Source organism: Condylostylus longicornis, unplaced genomic scaffold (genome assembly GCF_029603195.1).
Source record: "Condylostylus longicornis isolate FDR11 unplaced genomic scaffold, ASM2960319v2 ptg000091l, whole genome shotgun sequence".
Classification (NCBI taxonomy): Eukaryota; Metazoa; Arthropoda; class Insecta; order Diptera; family Dolichopodidae; genus Condylostylus; species Condylostylus longicornis.
The window spans coordinates 540873-562693 of NW_026578059.1; the positions used below are offsets into that span (position 1 = coordinate 540873).

The window sequence follows — 21821 nt, forward strand, 5'->3', positions numbered from 1 at the left end:
TACCAATAGTAATTACAATTAGTAACAGAAAAAAAAAGCAAGTGAAAAAAAAAACTATAAAAGAATTGAATTCTTGTTTCTGACAAATGACAGCTGACTTTGACAATATGTATGTATTTTTGTTTTTGTTGTTCTTAAGGACCAGAATTTTATTCCTGCTTAAGTCATAAAAAATGTGTAAATCTATGGTCAATTTACATAGACCGTATACGTATTAAGACTAGACTGGCAGTACAAGAACTATTTTCCGCCTAAAATTGAAAGATAGTTAAGTTCGCTGTAACATGCTTGATTCTCCTAGAGAATATACTTTTACACTAAAGGAAAATTTTTCTCAATAGAAAATTATTGTAATGGCAACTTTGTAATGAGATTAACTACTATACCTGCGATTTAACTATAAAATAATTTCATTATATGATAGTTATTATTATGATTATAGAATATTTTAGATGTTTTATATGTATATATATGCATGTATGAACATATATATACATATACATATAATATTATAGTCGAAACATATTGTGATATGTAAAACCACCTTTTCTTTTGCTACGAAATAAAACTGAAATAAAAGAGGAACTTGAAATAAAAGAGAAAATTATTCAAATTTAAATAGACAGTGACGTTTAATGAATTAGTTGATATTGAATTCTTAATATGTATTGGATTAATTAATTAAAATAATACGCTTATGCGTGAAATGGAATCTGGTATGTCAAGTGCATTTTTGGCATGATAGACCGTTTTAAAAAAAACAACTAAAGAGTCTTTATAAAAAAAACATCTTAAATTTTTCATTTTTATAGTTGGAGAAAAGTTTGACACATAAAATAATTAAAAAAAAGGCAACAATCGAATATGGTTTTTGTGTAAGTGTAAACCTAATATTGGATGATTAACTTGTAAAATTTAGAAAAAAAAATTAGTTTTGGAATACTCCTATCTCGTTGCATGCATTTTTTTGTGAATGACGATATTTTTTGTATTACATCTGTTTATTTCAATAACTGCCACCGATTCGAATTTTATTAATTTTTCATTTTTAATTTAAATACTGATTTTAATTAAAATTGTGTATCAATAAATAAACAATTTTCTATTTTCAAATTTAAAAATGTATTTGACAAATTCAAATATTTGTAATTATATTTTATAATTGAAGGAAAATTTATTTTTTACCTTCATTTTTTCTACTGGGAGACTATTAATCTAGTACATTTATGATTCCTACATATGGTAATACTAAAATGTCAATTATGTCAAATATGTAACTTCAAGTAACGAAAATATAATATATGTTAGGTGTATGAAGTAAATAAAGTGCTCTAAAATTTAAAATTGATATTTTTACGTTAAAAAAAGAAATGAAATTCATATACACTAACTAAAGTGATTAAAGATTTTTAAAAAATAACTTTCTTGTGATCATGGACCTTAAGAAGAGTAAAGTATTTGTTTTTCTTATTAAAAAAAATCGTGCAAAAATTCTAATATTCTTTTTTCTGAATCAATTCTAATTTTACACAGATGATGGCAAAACATCTTTGAATGATAATGGCAGAGATCAAACTTTGAATTCAATAGGTATTCCAAAATATAAAAAACCTAATGCATTGCGTAATAAATATGGTAATACAAATAAATCAATTGATTTAATAGAAAAATTGCCAAATAAAATTATTGAAACAAAATTGAATGATGTCGTCCAAGAAGTAAAGATTATTGATTCTACATGTGATTTTAATAAATGTAAAACAAAAACAAATTTGATGGGACAAGATTGTTTATTATGCAAACAAAGATATTGTTTTAAACATAACTTGCCAGAAGTACATGGATGTGGATCAGCTGTAAAACGTGATGAAAGGGAGAAATTTTTACATCCAAAACCATTAAAAACTATAAGACAAGAACAGGAATTAAAAGATGCTAAAAAACGATTAAATTCTAAATTAAAAGATATGAGTATAACAAGATTACCAAAAAAATAAAATTAAAAGTAAAAATAAAGAATTGTTTTTTTTATTAACTCATAACTTATTGAAAAACTTCAGTAAAGCCAGAAGTAAAGGTGATTTACCCAAACCGATACATGATATGTACGGAGCATACTAAATTTGTCATGAAGTAATGAAGAAGGAAACATTTGCGACCCCATAAGATATAACAGTATATTCTTATTCAGAACGAGTCATTTGCAAATGTATAGAGCTAGAGACTTGAATTTTATAACAAATGTTGCATTTTTAGTGCATACAGATTGGTATTAATAGTACTTCACGCAAAAGATTCCGTAGGAGAGGAAATAAAACAGTTTTTTTTTAATACACAAATATAACAAATATCTCTTTTTTTATTTCGTAATATTATGTAATTATTAACAAATTTGTTTGATCTTTTTATTTACTTTTTCCATTTTATGTACATATATATAAATACAGCTACATTAATGTGAAAGAAAAATGAATATATTATATACATAATATACTTATAAATTATATATGTATGTATGCATATAAGTAAAACAATTTATTCGTACATTATAACAAAAATTTTCATAAAAAATGTTACATGCATTTATAATATTTTTTATTTAAATTTTATTTGCAAATAAATAAACATGTATAGTTTGAAACCCTATTTCAAAAAAAAAAAAACAAGGAAAATATTGTTACAAGATGCAAACATGATATATACATATATACCCATACTGTTGGTTGCATTAGTTGAGGCTTCAGTACAGTATTTTATTCCGAAAATTACAAAATTTTTTTAAGAGCAACCCATAACATATCATGTGATGCGACTAACAGATTATAGGCGATGTATTGGTACATGTATTAAATATGTAATACTAAGAAATTATAGATAAGATTTATGATAATTCATTTTCAATTAATTAAATTTTGCGAATACCATTTGTTTACAAAAATAATACAAAAATGTTTTAAATATAAAAACGAAAATTTTATGCTACCTTATTCCCGAAATATAATATGTACAATTTTATTAAAAAATTTTTTGAAGTTGCACAATAAACTAAAGAACAAGACTTGAAAAAGTTTTAATCATTTAATCTTGAAATAAAGTTATACTCATACATATCTAATGTTTTAAAATAAATATTTTTTTACAGTTTGGCATAATGTACCCTAATATTTTAAATAGTTTTTGCGAGATAAATATCAGCTTACAAGATCTTTTGCTTTCTCATTTTTTTCTTCGATTAAGAATACCATATGAAAAAGGTTTATGAATACCTCTGTATGTGGTAGAGACATCTGAAACATTGAAAATGGAAAAAGTTTCAGATGAATTTAAGAAGAAAAATATCTTGACTTGCTCAAAACACGTCAACATCTACAAGGACCCTCTATTCTCCAAACTCCGTCATCTACAGACTGGACTGATCAAACCTTTTTGATCTTCTTTCTAAGACAACTGTTTATTCTGCTGATGAAACTCAGACTATCATAGCTGCTCGACTTTTTATTAAGATCTATTGTGGAGATTCCACTGATATAAACCATTTTTTTTATGATCATCATGTCAATACTCGTCAATAGTCAAACAGGCCGGGTTGATTTAATGAAACAAAAAGATGCTAAACCACCTGCTGAACCTGTTTTTATCTATAAATGATTCCTCTGCTGATTTCACCCCAATCTTTACTCTAGTTGCCTCTAAAGTGATTCTAAAATAGAATATGCAGATTTAAAATATAATCTAATCGTCCAAACTGCTTGGACTCAAGCAGAATATTCTTGCAGGAAAAAACAAAACTTTCCAGAAGGACCTAATAGGACTCTTAGGCTTCCTGATTTTCAATCTAGTTCGCTTAGTCTCAAAACCTTCCTTGAATGTTTAGTAAGATATTCGGTCTTTTTTCAACGCAACGTTTTGGAAGCCTAAAAACATCTCTGCAATTCCATCTGGACGATATATCTACAACTTAATGGGAAACCTATTAGCAGATTGAAGTGAATATAAGCAAGCCACATTGGTCCCATTCATCAATAATATAATTGATCCATGAAGGAAAGATGTAATTTTAAAATGCGGGAGCTTTTGTTTCCCTAGGATATACTGGGTTGGGTCTTTTCTTGGTCTGCTAAAGAATGCCTCTATTTGGGAATTAAATAGATGACATTGATGGAATACTGCTCATAGAACAAATGGTTTACTTTTTGAACGACCATGAAAATGAAAAAACCCGGAAGTATTCCAGAATACTAGAAGCAACAGCTCTAAGCTTCTTAAGCAATAGTAGTGTTGATGACTCAGACCTCGGTCCTCTATTTCTGGCAGAATCTTTAAGCAAACCTCCAATAACTGATCGAACTTATGCCAAGTCTTTTGCAGATTATATAAAGATCCATATAAAACCAGAAAAGGGAGGTAGACGATTGAGCGCGAAAGCAAAAGAAATTGTGGCGTTGAGGGCAAAGGAATTAGAAAATCAACAGTCGGAGCGTCGGAGTCAGGAAGAGGAAATCATGACATTAGTACAGGAGAAAGTGAGTAGATTACTCAATTTATAGATCTGGAGATCTCTGCGGAATTTTTCTAAATATCGATTTAGATTTAGAAAAAAAAACCGGCAAATACGTTTGCAGTGGATATTGTTACACGTATTAAGATTAATCATATTAATGGTTCGTTCAAATACGCAATTTTATTTAAAAAAGAAAGTCGGAAAACTCGTTCCGTGCGTTAGTTATCGTTACACAACTGAAATTTATATTTATAGTATATATATAAAATAAATAAAGTATATATAAATAATAAAGTTTTGTATATATATATTCAGAAAACAGTGCTTTAACATATATATACCATTGTTCAAGGGTGGCAAAAGTGGGTTAAACATTGATATATTTAACCACCTAGTTCCACAACAAAAATTTTGACTATTTTAGATCTCCTAAACGATGGTGTATATGTAACTGGACTGTTTACTGAGCCCATCTCCATATGTATATAAGTATAATTTTGATAGGAAAGTATATACAGTAATTTTATCTAAAGATACATACATATAGCTTAAAAATAAATTATTCAACACTTAAAATCTAATTTTCTTATAGTTTATACTTTTTTTGACAATATTTAATTTCAAATTTTTTAGTTCATTTTTATTCAAATTTGTTTTTTTTTTGTCTTTTATTAAAATTTTCTATATTTTTTTATTTATTTAAAACATTTTAAAAATATTTCGTATTTTTTATTCGATTTAGAAATAAAATTGTATACATTAATAATTTGTGACTTAGATATTAAAAAATTTAATTTAATCCAAAAATTAAAAATCGGTTTAGTGATATGCCAGCCAAGGTTATCACAAAACCAATAAGTAATTTGATTACAAACATCCAGCCCGATAAATTAGAATTTTGATCATAATTTTACGTTCTTCTTTTCTTAATTTTTCTACCATATTTTGTATGTTTCAATTCTTGCAAAATTAAAATGAATGTTAAAAATAAAAGGAGGGGATTCCATCACATCAAGTCTAAAAAGAAACATACGTCTTTCGAAAAATGCTACAAAATCAGCCAATTTAATTAGAATTTGTTTCTTATCTTTGAAAATTGTACAATAGGATCAATTGAAGTGTAAAACTAAATGCGACATATTTTACTTAAGAAACTTAAAAGCAATACTTGCTATAATACTTGTTTGAATATCCCGAAAATCCCTTGGCAAGCTCGAAATTTCATCTTCCATTAATTTTATAAGAAGATTAAATTGCTTCATATTATATTATGAATTTACTTATACAACATCATAGTTGTGAAATTAATAAGTAATGTGCTTATTACACTAATAATTTAACTTAATGGAAATTTCTTCATGCAACTGCAGAACAGATGGATGACGTAATCAAAGGAACGAGTTAAAGGCAGAAAAATTAATTAAAAAATTTATGTATGTAGCAGTCAATGTTAACAAATACTTAGTAATCATGTGGATTACAATATAAAGCAATATAGAGAACATTTCGTCGGCAATTTCTTCATGCCTCTGTAGCCCAGTTGGTAGAGCGTTCGCCTAGATGCGCGGTAGGTCACTGGTTCGACTCCAGTTCGAGGAGAAAAATTTTTTAATTAATTTTTCTGCCTTTAACTCGTTCCTTTGATTACGTCATCCATCTGCTTCATATTCTTTTTTATTTTTACAATTTTAATTACAAAAATTCCAAATATAAATATAAAAATTGAAATAGAGCTAAATTTTTAGTATAAAGATAATTTAATAATTTTTATAACTACTAAAAATTTAAATTAAATTTAAATTAGAAGATCTCAACGAGATAGCGATGTTACGTGCAAATGTTCAAGTGATGAAAATAGATAAAATATTTAAAATAGCTCACGTGATGATTTTGATATACGCCATCACTTCAAAGTTAAGTATTACTTCAAATATAATAGGTCTACGTCTACTTGAATAAGACTTAGACATGGTAGCATCAACTTTACGCGATATTTGCATGTGATTCGACTAACAGAAGGTGATTAAATATATATGTATGTACATATATGAATTTCTTAATTAATTATAATTAATCTAAACCGAAACAAGTTTCTTTAATAGAATACGGATAATATCCTTTTAATATTTCAAATAAAAAAAAAGTCTAAATTACACAGAGTAGCAAAATGGTGGATTCATGACACTTTTTAACATAAAAATTTCTTCTGTTTCAGTTAGTATGTTATATACAGCCTATTTTTTTTCTTAAAAGTAATCTTAATACTAATGAATACTAGAATAAAAAGATTTTTTACATCAAAAATTTCAATCTTTTTGTATTAATTCAAAAATTATACTAAATTGTTTTCAAATTTAATTCAATTTTTTTTACATCTATAATTGGTTAGTAGCCAACATAACCTCCTGATATATCGTCGGCCTAAAAGGAAAATTGAATATGTCTGCAAAAATTTATTTTTTATTAGAATTCGGGCATTAAATGTTTATAAAAGAATTAAAGTTTTCCATTTCATATAAACGAACCGCAACAAAATTTTGAGGAAATTTTGTAAGTAAAAAATTTCACATATTCAACCGAAAGAAACATACATAAGTATTTAATTAATTTGAAAAAGCATAGTTGAACAATATAAAATATTTACTATGTGCTTTTGTATCATTAAAATATTGAGAATCAGTCTTTTAACAGAGTGTGGAATTGGAAAAATTTTTATTATTGTATGGCATACACGAAAAACTAATATTTTATTTAAATTATAAACTAGAAAATTTGAATTTGAGATGATTAAGAACCGGGATTCGATGTCAAAAATTGACCGAAATTTAGTTTCGTTGATTTATGCATTTATAATACATAAACATAAAAAACAATTTTTTCTTAAAAATTCTACTACAACTCTCAATTGTTAAAATTAAATTTTTAAGTCTCAAAATTATTTTTTTTTGTTAAATAAAAAGATGCGATAACGATTGGCTTTTTTTTGTATGACTTTAAAATATTTGTTCTTGTTAGGGACTTGTGATGTATACGTAAAAATACATATTAGTATTTATAAAGCTATAATAAAAAATAAAAGATGTTAAACCTTTTAATAAACACAATACTACAGAACAATAACTCAGCGAAACGCAATACTACAAAAGCATTCGTACATGATTTAACTGCACTATTGCAATGCAATATACTAATTTCGCTATATTGCGAAAAAATTAGTCATGCATGTTCAAGGTTAGCATAATTTTGTTTACGAACACAAATATAGCGCAGCTTTCGCTTTATATCACGAAATATGTACGTATTGGTGTTTATGAAAAGCCTAATAAGTTTTATTAAATTTTAAGTTTTGAAAGAAATTCATTGATACAAAATAATAAAACAAAAAATTATACTTAATGTAAAAACCAAATCATAATTGTTAAAAGAATGCGAAATTATTATTTAAATTACATTACATTATGCGAAAAGCATAAATCACAATCAAAATGGTAGTGTTAAATGTTCTGTTATAAGGATGTTTTTATAAATTAAATAGTTATTTAAAATCATATTTGCTTTAATAAATTATATACATGCATTTCAATTGTTTTTTATAAATTTATGATAATAAAAATAAAATTATATAATAATACATTTGTATATTTTTGTGTTTTTTTTTTTGCATTTATCATTGCATCTTACTTTTATAAATTAATTTTAATAACTATGTAATTAAAATTTTCAAATTTAATTTTATCAAATTTAATTTTTTTATCTTATTTCTTAATTTAAATATTATTTTTGCTTATTTAATAATATAAATTGATTATTATTTACATTTCGTGCTTGTATCTAACAATTTTTTCCATAAATCAAATTGTTCATTTGATTTAATCATGTGTACACTAATTGCTTTACGTATATTACATGGATTAAAAGCAATACGACGATTTAAAAATTCATTAACATGAACTCTTTTAATATTTAATAATTGTGCCACAATACCAGTTGTAAATACATCTTCTAATTTTAAATATGTTTGCTCTAATGATTTAATAAATAAATCATGTATTATATCTGAACTCATTAAATAAGCTGGTCCCGTTGTAAATTGTGGGAATACTTGTTGTGAAAATTGTCCAGGTGCAACATAGTATTTTGATTTTTTATTACGTATTGGCTTCCATTTTTTAGCTAAACGTCCGTATATTATATTTTTTTTATTACTATTATTGTTATTTTGATTTTGTTTATCAATAAATGATAATAATTTTGGTACATTTATAAACATATCATCATCAGTTTTAAGTACATAATTAACAAATGAACATTGTTTATCAACCCATTCTAATATTGATATTGTTTTTAATGTTAAATTATTATAACTATCTATAAAACGGCCACGTATTAAATCACCATATAAATAATTTTCATTATTTAATGATTCTTCAATAATTGGATTTAACGTACGTCCTAATATAAATGCAATTGCAATATCACGTCGTGTACCATAATGACCCCATGTTTGTCTAATTGATAAACGTGCCTCACGATGTGATGGTGCTGATGTTATAACAATTAACAGTCTTATTTGATCACCTTCATTTGGACATAAATTTGGATTAACATCTAAATGGCCACTTTCATATAATTGACCAGTTGGAATACCATTTGATAAATCAAATTGTTGTTGTGATGTTAAATTACCTAATGTTATATTACTATTATTTATTAATGGTAATGATTTCATTTGTTGTTGTGATACAATTCTAATTGCCGTTGATGATGGTGATTGTGGCATTAAATTTTCTGAAATATGATTACTTAATTGTGATGATTTTCCTAACTGACTTGATTGCTGTTGCTGTTGTTGGTTTAATTTAATTTGTGGCTTTTGTTGTTGTGATGTTGAATTTAAATTAACTGTAGTTAAATAAATTAAAAATAAAATTATAAGAATTAGATATATTTTAAAATTAGTTTTTTTTTTAATAATCATATAAAAATATTATTCTGTAACTACTATAGTTGAATAACATTTATTAATTTCAAATTTCGACATTTTCATATTATTATATAATATTTACCTATAGGTGCCACAGTCAAATTTTTAAGTATTTTATCCGCATTTTTTATAAAATTTTGTATATTTGATACTGGTCCTTCATTTAAAAATTTTGTGGAATTAACTATAAATATAAACAAAAGAAAAAAATCAGGAATAAAAAAATAAAAATTAATTCATACATTTCATATACTTAATAATTAATTTTTTTTATATAATATAAGTTAAAATATTTTTTTTTCTAATCATTTTAGTGACTGTAGGACAACACAGTTGTTAAATTAGGTATGGATAAAGAGTAAGTCTTTCTTCTTCTGAAATTGTATTATAAGGTCTTACAAGGGGGAAATATATCTTCAACACCGAAAAATCTCAGGATGGGAGTGGTCATTGCATTGTACGAGAAACATAACAAGATATTTAGAGTGCAGATTGTAGTACAGATATAAAACAACAACATTCGTGACTTCAATAATGCGGTCACGACGAAAACTTTACAAAGTAGCACATTCTACTATACGTAGTAGATATGTAAAATAAAATTAAATTGTATCGAAAAAATCGAGCACGCTTTTCTTATACATGTCATATAAAAGTTGCCAGAAATAACTAATTAAATAAACTAGCATATATTTTCAGCAATAAAGTGCTACTTATTAAATTTTTTTAATTTACAATGCAGCATAAAAATGCTATGTTTTAATTAAGTGGTAACGTTTGTTAAAAATTAATATTTGCACGCTTTAGCAAATCAATATCAATATCAAAAGCTTTAGCAGTTTTTTTTAGAATTTTAAGGTACTGAAAGTTCTGAGACGGTACTACAATCGTATTAACACCATACTTAAACTTTTTATAAAGCATTATTGAAGTCACGGCATTTTGTACTGCATCAAAAACTTTTTATATTTCAACAGGGATTATAATTGCGAATTCATATTTTTAAAAAAAAAAAAAAACGACTACATTTGTTATGATCCGACCTGGAGAAGCCCTGTACGATAAATGCAGAATAACCTTACTGATAAGTACGTATAGGAATCATATTAATTCGTTTGGGTGCAGTATAGTGCAAAATGTTGCTGTATATGTTTCTTCAATTTGCCACATTATTCTTTTTTTTTATCAAATTACTGTTGTTATCATTTACTGTTTAAAAGTATAGATTTCGACAATTTTCTACATTTTATCAATTATGTGTATTTTTTCAAAAATTAAGTCATCATAACACATAAGCGCCACTGTATATATGTATATCTGTATTCAAAGTTATTTTACAGAATGAGTAACAGTCATATCATATGACTATGTATGTATGTATAAAACGATAATTTTATTCATGAAATATACATATACAATACAATATGTTTGTATTTTAATATACATAGTGAATATTAAAATACAAACTTATTGCTATTACGAGTACCAGAACTTATTGCTAATATTTACCAGAATTAAATTTGACAGTGTCAGCATTCCAATTTGATGATTGACGATTGCCAAATGAATCTCGATTATTATTGTTATTATTACTATTATTGATTTCATTATTATTTATATTATTATCATTTATCATATTTAATTTATTATTTTTAAAATTATAACTATTGCTATCGATATTATTGTTATAACTAATATTACCCTTATTATTATTACTTTTATCATTAATATTGTTATTATTATTAGTATTATTATTATTCAAAATATTCGTTTTAACAGTATTTTGACCAGCAATAGCGCTACCAATTCTGTTGTTATCACCTATTTTCACATCACCAATAATGGTATCACCAATACCATTATTATCGCCATCATTTTTATCATCTAACTTAATATTTATGTTATTAGCACTGATCCTATTGCTATTAATACTATTCTTATTTATTAAAATATTGTTATTATTGTTATTATTATAAAGGTTATTATTACTATTATGAATATTGCTATTAACAGTTGAAATTAAGGCTGCTGTTGAATGAATTCTCGTTGGAATTGTCATTGTTGGATTTGAATAATACGATGCATATATAAATATTGTTAATACAACAACACTAATTACCATAATAAAACGTAGAATTCGATTTGGTTGAAGGGCCATATTTTCTTATTTATGTATTTTTTTTTTTGATTAACTTTTTTTTAATATAATAAATATGGTGTGATTTTGACAATAATAATGTTTTGATGTTTATTATATATGTATACAAAAATAAAATATATTCTTTTTTACTCTAATTTTATTTAAAAAATATATATATAGAAAAAAAATAAATAAACTTAAAAAAAATTTTTAAATAAAAAATAAATTAATTTCACAAATTTTTTATATATTGCGAAATTTTGTATAAATATTCAAATTTTTATTTTTAACTTAATTTAAAATTTTCTTTTTACATTCATAGAGATTTCCACTTTGTTCTATTCTATTAATTTTAAATTTTTATAATTATTATAATATAGTATTCGAATGAGGAGGCTATAAATAAAAGAAAAAGATAATTAAATATTAGAATATTAAAAAAAAAGATAAAAAATGGGTATTTTCTGAAAATGCAATACTTAAGATTAGAATTGCAAAACTTTAGAAACTCTACATAGGCAAAGCTTTTAAAAATTTGCAGTTGTAATATTAAGAACATTTGCAAAAACATTTAAAATATATATGAAAAATATGTTTTTAATTAATTGAGGTAGAACTGATTAAGCGCGCAGAACTTACTACATGGTTAAACCACAAATTTCATAGATACATATACATATATAGTAATTATTCAAAAATAAATTACTGAATAAAGTTCTTCGGCGGAAACGCACTTTACTCCATAATAGCGAAGTATAAATAATCTATTTTCATATAGAAAGGTATTCGGTCTGTTTGAACACCTATGTATCTGAAGTTCAGATAAATCTAGATTTTGATGATAATCTATTACAATATATTACTATAATATATGACATTTTTGCTTAAATCAAATATAATTGAAGGTTTAATTTTAATGACAAAGTCTATTATGTATGTATATATAAAAAAAATCGATACTTAACTTATTTAAAAGTTTGGGTGGGAAATATAAATTTCAAAATTAATTTTCTTCATAAGACATATTTGCCTTACGGTTTCCTGTATATTATATTTCTAATTATGTGACATTTTGTTCGGGACGTTATTGAATTCATTTCGTTTATTTAACTTATTTATAACTATAGAGAGCGTTATAAACAGCTTAAATTACGCTGCCTCAATTAACGTCATAAGCGGAGTTAGAAAGATATTTTTAAGAAAATGTAATGTATGATAAGTATTCGAAAAAAAAGTGCGTGTCTATGGGGATTTTGTAATGTACATAAAAACTCCAAAAAAGTGAAATTTCAGAATCAATAATAAGCATTTTGTCAATAGAATATTTAAGCGTTATAAAAGCCTTGTTTATATAAAAAAATTGAATAAAATTTATAATTAACATTTTTTTTTTCTTACCTATCTATTATTAGATAACGATGTATAGTAAATCGGCAATGTTACTTGAGTTATCCAATTTGTCCAAAATAATAGTTTTCTTTTTATTTTAAACATTTGTTTCGACATTTCTTATGCTATGTATGTATGTTGCTAATTTTCTTTTTATTATTTTTTTTTAAATATTCGATTGTAGAAATTCAACAACTTTCCGTCACACAGTTATTACACAGGTTTCCATAATACTTTTATAATATTATATGGTGTTATTTTGTATATAAATATTTGATTTTTTCTGGAAAAAAAAAAGCTTTAAATGGATACATCTATACTAAGAAGAAGTACAAATCAAATTTAATTTTATAGCACTTAATATTATAATTTATTTCTATTTTATCTATCATCTCTCTTAGTTATAGGCATATTATTTATTACCATAGAGTTAACTATACAGAAACATAAGAGGTATTATGTAGAAAACTGATATATCATAGATATCAGAAAACTATATATACAAACATGAATATAAAAATAGTGAAAAATGTATAATATAAATGAATGAAACCATAATAAACGAGAAAAAATAGAGTTGACTGTGTCAACTCTGTGATACCCGTACGAATTTTTTTCCCTATGTGTGAATAAATGTGCAATAGTTGACTATAGGACAGACCATGTCTTTAAGTTGTCGTATTACCATATTAATTTATACAAAGCTTCAGTACTGCGATTTCAATATGTTCTAAGATATGGCCAAATTACTATTAAGGTTGTATGGTAGTTACAAGAAAGAGACAAGCAATTTCGACGAATTTTATCAAATACATTGGTCGTACTAATATGTTCACTTGTGTGAAATTTCAATATCACATACGCTTTTATAGTTTCTCAGATATACTCAAACAAATTTTGAAGTTGTATGGCAGCTACCCGAATCAGTACCCCTATTTAAATTTACTAAAAATTTACTAAAATAAATAATTTTCGTAAATTTGGTGAATTTAGCTCAATTAGTTTTTGAATTATCGTTGGGACGGACGGACGGACAGACAAAGCTTAATCGACTCAAAATCAGCGTGGAACATCATATACTTGAATTTATATCTCAGAGCATTATTTTTTAGCTTTACAAACGGTAAGGCAAATTTATTATACCCTTCGAACATACGTTCTTACGGGTATAAAAATTAATTGAGAAAACTTTGTGGCAGGTGGTGTATATTTATACAATATTAAACTTTTACACTCGAACTTTATTTCGGCTAAAGATTTTAGCAGCTTGTACTTTTGGGCTTTATCTAACTATGTAATATATCAGTTATTTGAAGGTAAAAACTACATATAATTAAAAATGGCAATATATTTTTAAAACTTTTTTATTATTGTCACAATATGAACATTTTGTAAATTAATATTTGAATTTTATATTATTTGAAATTTTTGAGGGTATGATACCGTTTGAAGCAATTAGCATTATGTAAACCTGGCTGACGATCGCATGTTTCACAAAAATAAACGGTTTGTCTTCTAACCTTTTCGGTTAAACAGACAAGGCAGTTTTTCTTACTACCGTCAGGGAGTTGATTTATAATGTGGAGCTTTCCATTCAAACGTTGTTCTTTATCAGAGGATGAAGGGCGACCGCACAAAGCCGGGAGTCGAAAATTTCCCACTAGCTACACTTCTTCCATCATATTTTTAGCAATGATGAACTATAAATTTGTTTCTTTTATCGGTTAAATCAACAAAATACTGACACATAAAACCACTTGCAACTAAAGTTTAACTGTGAATTCAAACCGTTTGAAATTTAGTGCAGCATATTGTTGGTGGTACCTGAGAGGCACACTTCGAGTACAACGTCAAAGTTTCGCAGTGCCTGTGAGGAGTGCTTCGAGTGTAAAAGGTTAAGTTTATTTTACAGAGAAATAGAGAGGTTCTGATTTGGAATGAGGGTATTCCGTACGATTATCCATCAATCAGTTCGTGTGTCTATTCACAGAATTCCTACACCCTATAGAAAATCTTTAATAGAAACTTTTTTCCATATAGAAAAGTTATAGCCACTCCCCCCCAACCCCCTCCGAAAATTATAGCCACTCAAAATCCAAAAAATCCGCAAACCCAAAAAAGGAGAGTGGCTAGCTTATTTTATTGCGGCATAAGTAAAGCATAGTCTAAAACTCGAAGAAAAAAAAATGGCTGTTCAAATTAACCGTTATTTAAAATTAGTTTTTTTTTTTAATTTTTGATACTGTTTTTCTTGTTGACTGTAAATTGTAGGGATCTGCAATTTTAGCAGTCATTTAGATATTAATAAATTGTTTTTTTTTTTTGTAGAAAAAATTTTTTCCACCTGTCAAGTTATCACCGCTCGAAATTTGTAAGAATTTAAATTATCGACACCTTATATTTTTTTTGTCAAATCCTAAAGGTATGCAATATTTGTATATATAAATACAATATAATAGATTGTATTTTCAGAACATTATTTTCACTTGTTCAAGGGAAAAGTGCTATTTTAAAAACCCATTTAGTTTGACCCAACTTTATTAATATACGTTATGTATACATACGAATTATAATTTTTATATTTTTTTATAATTCATGTATACATGTAGATATGTGTGTATTATGCATAAAAAATTAAAATAAATAGCTTTAACTTTTTTTTAGTAAGTAAACCTGAGAAAAAACCATATAAAAGAATTGTATTACAAATCATTCGGGTTTCATTTTTTTTTTGTTTTTCTTTGTCGTTAGTGTAAACAATATTAGTGCCATTTTCAATAAAAGATGACCTTCAAATAAAATATTAATTTTTTGCTTTTTATGTACTTATATTAAAATTTTAGTTACATTCTTTTAATTATCGTATATAAAATATGATAATTAAATATATGTATGTATATATGTATGTATGTATATACAAAGCTATTTTTAACTATTATTTTATCATTCATCATTTACTAAAAATATTTAACATCCTCTCGTTACTAAAGTCTTATATGTATGTACATAATTATGTAGTTAAAATCATAAATATATGATTAGTCATGGTCACGTTATTTTATTAAAAAAAAAAATTCTATTTTCGAATAGGTAATTACGCTATTAAAAAGATAAAAATTAAAGCCTTTATTAATTAGTGATAATCGATAAATTTTTTATAAATAACTTAAAATTAATCATTAATTCTCTTAATTCATTTAAAAAATCATAATTTTATTTATTACCCATACAGGTAAGCACTAAGGTATTAAAACTAGCAACATATTTTATTCAGTTGAAAAAATTTCAATTGTACACCGCGTCGAATACTACGACCTTCCGACTTTTTTATACATTTCATGAAATAAACATAAATGGAATAAGCATATGTAAATATAATGTGAGACAAAAAAATTGTAAATTTATGTTCATAAAATATTCTATAACTAGTTGAAATTTTTGCGCTTTTTACATCTATTAGAAAAAATGCTATGAAACCCTTAAAGATTCGATTTAAATGATTTCCTTATTATTTTTTACCACCACAACGGCTATTGTCTTGGTAATACAGGTTGGCCAGGCCCTTAACAATGACTAAAGTTATATTTCAAGCCAAGCTATGTAAAATGGTTCATTTCATTTAAACTAGGCGGATTTTTTCGGTATAAAAATATTTTTGTAGCGCAATTGTAAAAGATAAAATTTAAATATTTTGCTATTATAAGGAACATATATTTACATATATCATTGTTTATTTTGACAACACGGAATTGATATGCCCGAATGTACATACGAGTATAAGTATGTGCTATAAACTGGAAAATATTTTATATCATTTTGTTTATTGGAATTATTGAAGATTTTTTAGTATAAGAATAATTGAAGATCTTCAAAGTAAAAAGATTTTATCCAAAAAACAAAAAAAACATAAAGAAATTCTTTTTTTAATGTAGGAATTCTAGGTGGGGGGTGTTTATTTCAATATCTTAACTTAACTTTTATATTATATGTACTTAAATTAGTTTTATGTTCAACAAAAAAAAATATATGGTAAACTGAAATAATTTAAATTTTAAACTTAGGACCTAATCGGGGTTGCCAAATAGAAAATACGAAAACTACCCGAAATAAGAATTGAAATTATACGCGATTTTTGTATTAATTCTAATGCAGTCCATTCTCTATAACCATTTTGTATGTAGTTTATAGTGATATACAGAAGAAAATTGCACAAACGTACTATATACCTTCTTTTAAGTGGCGTTGTCATCAAAAACTTTCAACACAAAATCTTTTAGAATAGCTTCACTCAATAAAGTAGTTTATTTATGTAATTACACATTTTTGTCTTCTGTATATCACTATAAACTACATTTTAACTATTCATTTTGTTTCTTACGAGTATAAGCGGAACTTTTTATATAAGCATTTACATTTAATCACATAGGAAACTTAATGACAAAATATGATTAACAAAAACTTGTTTGAATCGACATTTAAAAATGTACTGTAAATTTAAAGTGATTTATTTAATTTTATTTTAATTCCGTTTTTGTCCACTCTTATATGAGGGTGAATTTCTATGTTGTGTTAATGTCATTCACTATTGCCGTTTTTAAGAGGTTTTTTCTTATAAGAGGGTTTCTTTTAAAAGAAGAAACAGACATTGAAATTTATGTAAAATGACAAGTGCATGAAAAAGTGTTTACTTGAAATGGGAGTTTCTTTTATGATCATTTCTAATAAGTGTGTTACACTCTATATACACAATGCTGTAACTTGGTATTTCAACACTAATTTTCAGCACAGAAAGTTGAATTTTTAGTGAAAACTTAAATAAAGTTCAAAGTTGAAACATAAATAAAGTTTCAGTTTTTAAGGTTACTTTAAATGCGAAGATCTATGTTGATCAAACCATATTTTCAAAAACGTTTTAAGCCAATCAAAATGATGAATAATAGATTGGACAGCATTTTAAATTTCCTACTTACATATACTTACTTAAGAATGAAAGGTGAGTAGTTAACAACACAAAATATTTTCATTGATGTATTAACCAATATTCTAAATAAAATTGAAAATTTGAAATGTGAAATGTTCTACCGAAAAACAAAATACTCTCAATACCACCACCTAAAGTGATTCAACTAACAGAATATGATTGTTTTTGTGATTACCATTAAATTCATATTTTCTTTTAACATAAAATTCATATAAAAACTAAAAATTACCCGAGGAATACAAAAATTAAAATTACACGATGTTTGAACTGGATAATATTAAAAATTCTTCCACGGTTTTTTGTATAATTAACGGTAGGTTTGGCAAGCCTTTTTAAAAATTTTTTGGCTAAAAAAAAACATTAGGTTACTATAAATATTGTTGTCCCTCTTTCCTTAACATTCCGCAATTCACAGTCTTTACTATTAATTCTTTATTTGTGTCTCTTTCTCTCCATATATATATTGGATATTATTACATTTTGTATACACAACATATATTATATACCACATAAGTTATATCTTTTTTCCTGTCCTTCAATTAATTATTTGAAAACCTTTTTTTTCCTTTTGTGTAGGTACTTTATTTAAATTTTATTAATATTTTTCCCTAATTAAAATTAATTTTTTTTTACTTACCAAAATGACCACTTCCATCTCCTCGTAAATTATTATTATTGTTATTCAAATATGTTTAACATTTTCTTCACAAAAATATTTGAATAATTAGTATAGGTAGTACATAGTAGATTTTGTTTTATTATTGAAATTTTATTCGTTTATTATGAGATTCAGTTATTTTAGATTTTCAATTATTAAAGAGCAGCCTACAATAATTTGTTATTATTATTTATAATATGCATATAGTGTAAAAAGGAAAACATTAATTAATGTTGTTATAAAAAAACAAAAAAAAAATAAACACAAAACACTTTAAAAAAAATAATGTTATTCTTCTTCCGCCATTCGCATTTTACAAAAAAAAGTCATCTCATTAATATACATATATATATACATACAAACATATATGAATTATAGGATTAAGTGGTTGGTGGTACATTTTATTTTATCAAATATTTAAGAGGTTTCTTCCTCTTTTTCTTATTAAGCTCATTTTTTATAACAACAATAACAATAATAATTGACGTGGTGGTGCACAAACAGTTTGTAAATTTTAAATTTTAATACTTGTATATTATAAAAGGAAAATATTTCATCTCTATATTGGCCTTAATAATGTCATAACACTAGCACAAATCTTTTTGTATCTTTTTGCATTAACTTTTTCTAAAAAAAAATGTCTTCTTCTCGTTTTTTTCTTCAAATTATTATTGTGTTTTCTCGTGTTTCAAACATGATTCAAAGTACTTAATTTTAATGAGTATGAAAGGTCCCTATGTAGGTAGGTAGGTAGGTAAGTACCTATTTAAATGGATATACAAAAGAGACCAGCTTTAAAAATCTCATACATACAATCTAAAACATTAAAAATAAAATTTAAACCAATTAATAAAATTAAAATTGTAATATTAATGAAAATTTATTTATTTAATTTAAGAAATTTGGGCATCTCCAAAAAGATATTTAAAAAATCTCTTATCCAATTAGCATTTCTTGTATTTTATTCTTGAACTTTTCACAAATAATTCACATTAACTATTAGGTGGGTAGATTACAATAATATCGGTAGGATGGTGAGGTATACATAGGTGCGTTTAATTCTAACAAAAACGTTATTAAATTCACAAATTAAAATCATTAGGTTAAAATTTATTTTTCGCGTTTTTTGGTTATTAAAATATTCGTAATATGAATACTAAGTAGATGTATGTATACATACACACACGTATATGTAATTAACCAGCTATTTTACTGCCAGTATTTGCATTCGTATAATACATATACATATATATGTATATATATTTTTGCTTTTGAAAATGTCAATTATTTATTAAAAATATTCAATTTATCTTTAATACGAAAAATTTTCTTATTTTTCCACACAATATAATTTAAATGGAAACAACCTTTTTTCTACATCTACATTAAAATTCTTGTTTTCTTAAAAAAAAAGAAATTCACTTAAACATTTTTTTAGTTTTAAAAACATGGAAATTTTTTAAAATTCAATGGTCCAATTATTAAAATTAGATATTTAAATTTCTTATTTTTTTTTTTAATTTTAAGCATTACAAATTACAAATTTTTTTTCTTTTTTTTATATTTAGATAAAATACCCAAAAGTCTAACTCTAATGCATAAAATACAACAAAAAAAAACGAAAAAAAAAACAAAAAAAATATTTCATACGATTTTGATAGCTATTATTGTGTATACACTTTTATAAACAGACATCTGACTTGACTGACTGACGAAAATTGCGATAGCAATTATTATTATGTACATACAATAACAAAAACAAAAAAAAAAAAAAACAAAAAAATTTTAGCTTATGATGTTGTCAAACTTAAAACTGTATATGTACATATACGTATCAAAAAATAGTATGTATGTATAGTTGCAAAAACATATATATATATATATATATTACACAAAAGCGGCTTACTAAAACGTCATCATAGTGCCGCCGACGCTACTACAGCACATAATAACGCACTTTTTCTGACATATTTATTATAAATAATCATAGTATTGCAAAATTATCACTTTTAATGCCAAATTAGCATATTGGAAGTTAGTTTTGCATTGAGCGTTTTTAAGAGAATATGCTAAATGCATTTTTGGCATAATAATAAATTTTAACAAAATAAAACGTCTCGAAATTTTCTTTTTATAACTACTATAAAGATATTTGACGCGTAAAATGCTTTAAAAATAGGTAACAAACGAATAATGTTATAGTATATAATATAAACGTGTTTAATGTGCAAACCTTAAGTATGGAAATATTCACTTTCATAATTAAGTAAGCAAAATTATTTTGTAATGCGTGCTTTGAAGTTGTTATCTCGATTAATGTCTATTTTTGTGAGCGACAATGTAATTTAACGTATTACATAAATTTTATTCAAAAAGTGCCACTGATTGGAATTTCGTTAATTTATTATTTCTTATTTTAAATATTAAGACTGATATTGCTTTGCTAATTTTTTCAAAATTGTTTTAATTGCTAACATATCCAAATGCATATCTGTTGTAAATTAAATAAAATAAAAAAAAAATTAGCTTTTCCAATTCAACTACCTTTGGACTGATAGCTTTTTTAAATTATAAAACATAAAATGGCGTTGTATTTTGTCTAATTTAGCACAATTTTTTATCCAAATAGATTTCGAAATAGGTAAGGATTACATTTATTAGATGATATTCGATATTATAATATTTCTTCTATATGATACATTTCTTTTTCCTTATTTTCTTTATAAAACAAAACGATATTATAATCAACATGTAAACGTCATAAAATAGCTATCAAAATGTCAACTCCATTGACAACGACTACTTCTGTTTCACCCAGAATTAGTTTTTAACTTGTTTTTTTTCTTGGCGTTTTTGCCTCGTAAAAATTTCATTGTTTGACTTTTTTCATGGTGTATTTGTGTTTTACATTAAAAATTCTACAATTATGAATATTTGCTTCTTATTCGACAGGGAAAACTATTCAAAATTCCATAGGCAAATTTTTCAATAATGACCATATTACTTAGCGTGAAGGTGCTTTTGAAATGTCAAAAAAAATTAGCTCTGCCTAGTATCAGACAGACTAATGAAAATCCCAAAGAGAAATGGTTTAGGTGGAAGTAGCTCAGTTTAAGACAGACGAATCAATTAATATCAATTTAATGTTTAATTTGCAAAAAAAAAATA

The 21821-nt window shown here is 25.1% G+C and overlaps 2 protein-coding genes across 8 annotated transcripts; one reads left to right on the plus strand and one right to left on the minus strand.

Moving 5' to 3' along the window:
• Positions 1-1295: 1295 nt before the first annotated feature.
• LOC129613794 (DNA-binding protein SMUBP-2) lies at positions 1296-6036 on the plus strand. Its single transcript, XM_055528044.1, has 2 exons — positions 1296-1449; positions 1534-6036. The coding sequence occupies exons 1-2, from the start codon at positions 1434-1436 to the stop codon at positions 1995-1997; spliced, it is 480 nt and encodes a 159-aa protein (XP_055384019.1). The 5' UTR covers positions 1296-1433; the 3' UTR covers positions 1998-6036.
• On the minus strand, positions 4785-20353 carry LOC129613793 (putative uncharacterized protein DDB_G0282133). Of its 7 annotated transcripts, none has more exons than XM_055528042.1 (6): positions 20304-20353; positions 18633-18820; positions 13024-13297; positions 10995-12021; positions 9568-9669; positions 4785-9403 (listed from the first exon to the last, which is right to left on the minus strand). In XM_055528042.1, exons 4-6 carry the CDS (start codon positions 11641-11643, stop codon positions 8310-8312), a joined length of 1845 nt encoding a protein of 614 aa, XP_055384017.1. In that variant the 5' UTR covers positions 11644-12021; positions 13024-13297; positions 18633-18820; positions 20304-20353; the 3' UTR covers positions 4785-8309. The 7 variants fall into 7 exon arrangements, with proteins under 7 accessions (XP_055384017.1, XP_055384011.1, XP_055384015.1 ...); XM_055528036.1 differs by having other exon boundaries at positions 18633-19469; XM_055528040.1 differs by having other exon boundaries at positions 18633-19415; positions 20231-20353.
• Between the last annotated feature and the right edge of the window lie 1468 nt (positions 20354-21821).

Bases quoted from the DNA above. Each gene is read 5' to 3' on its own strand.
- LOC129613793 (XM_055528042.1), bottom strand. From the start codon at position 11,643: ATGGCCCTTCAACCAAATCGAATTCTACGTTTTATTATGGTAATTAGT. The intron at 9,670-10,994 runs GTAAATATTAGC...TTATATTTATAG, and splicing joins CACTGTCAAATTTAATTCTG to TTAATTCCACAAAATTTTTA. The intron at 9,404-9,567 runs GTAAATATTATA...ATTTAACTACAG, and splicing joins TTTGACTGTGGCACCTATAG to TTAATTTAAATTCAACATCA.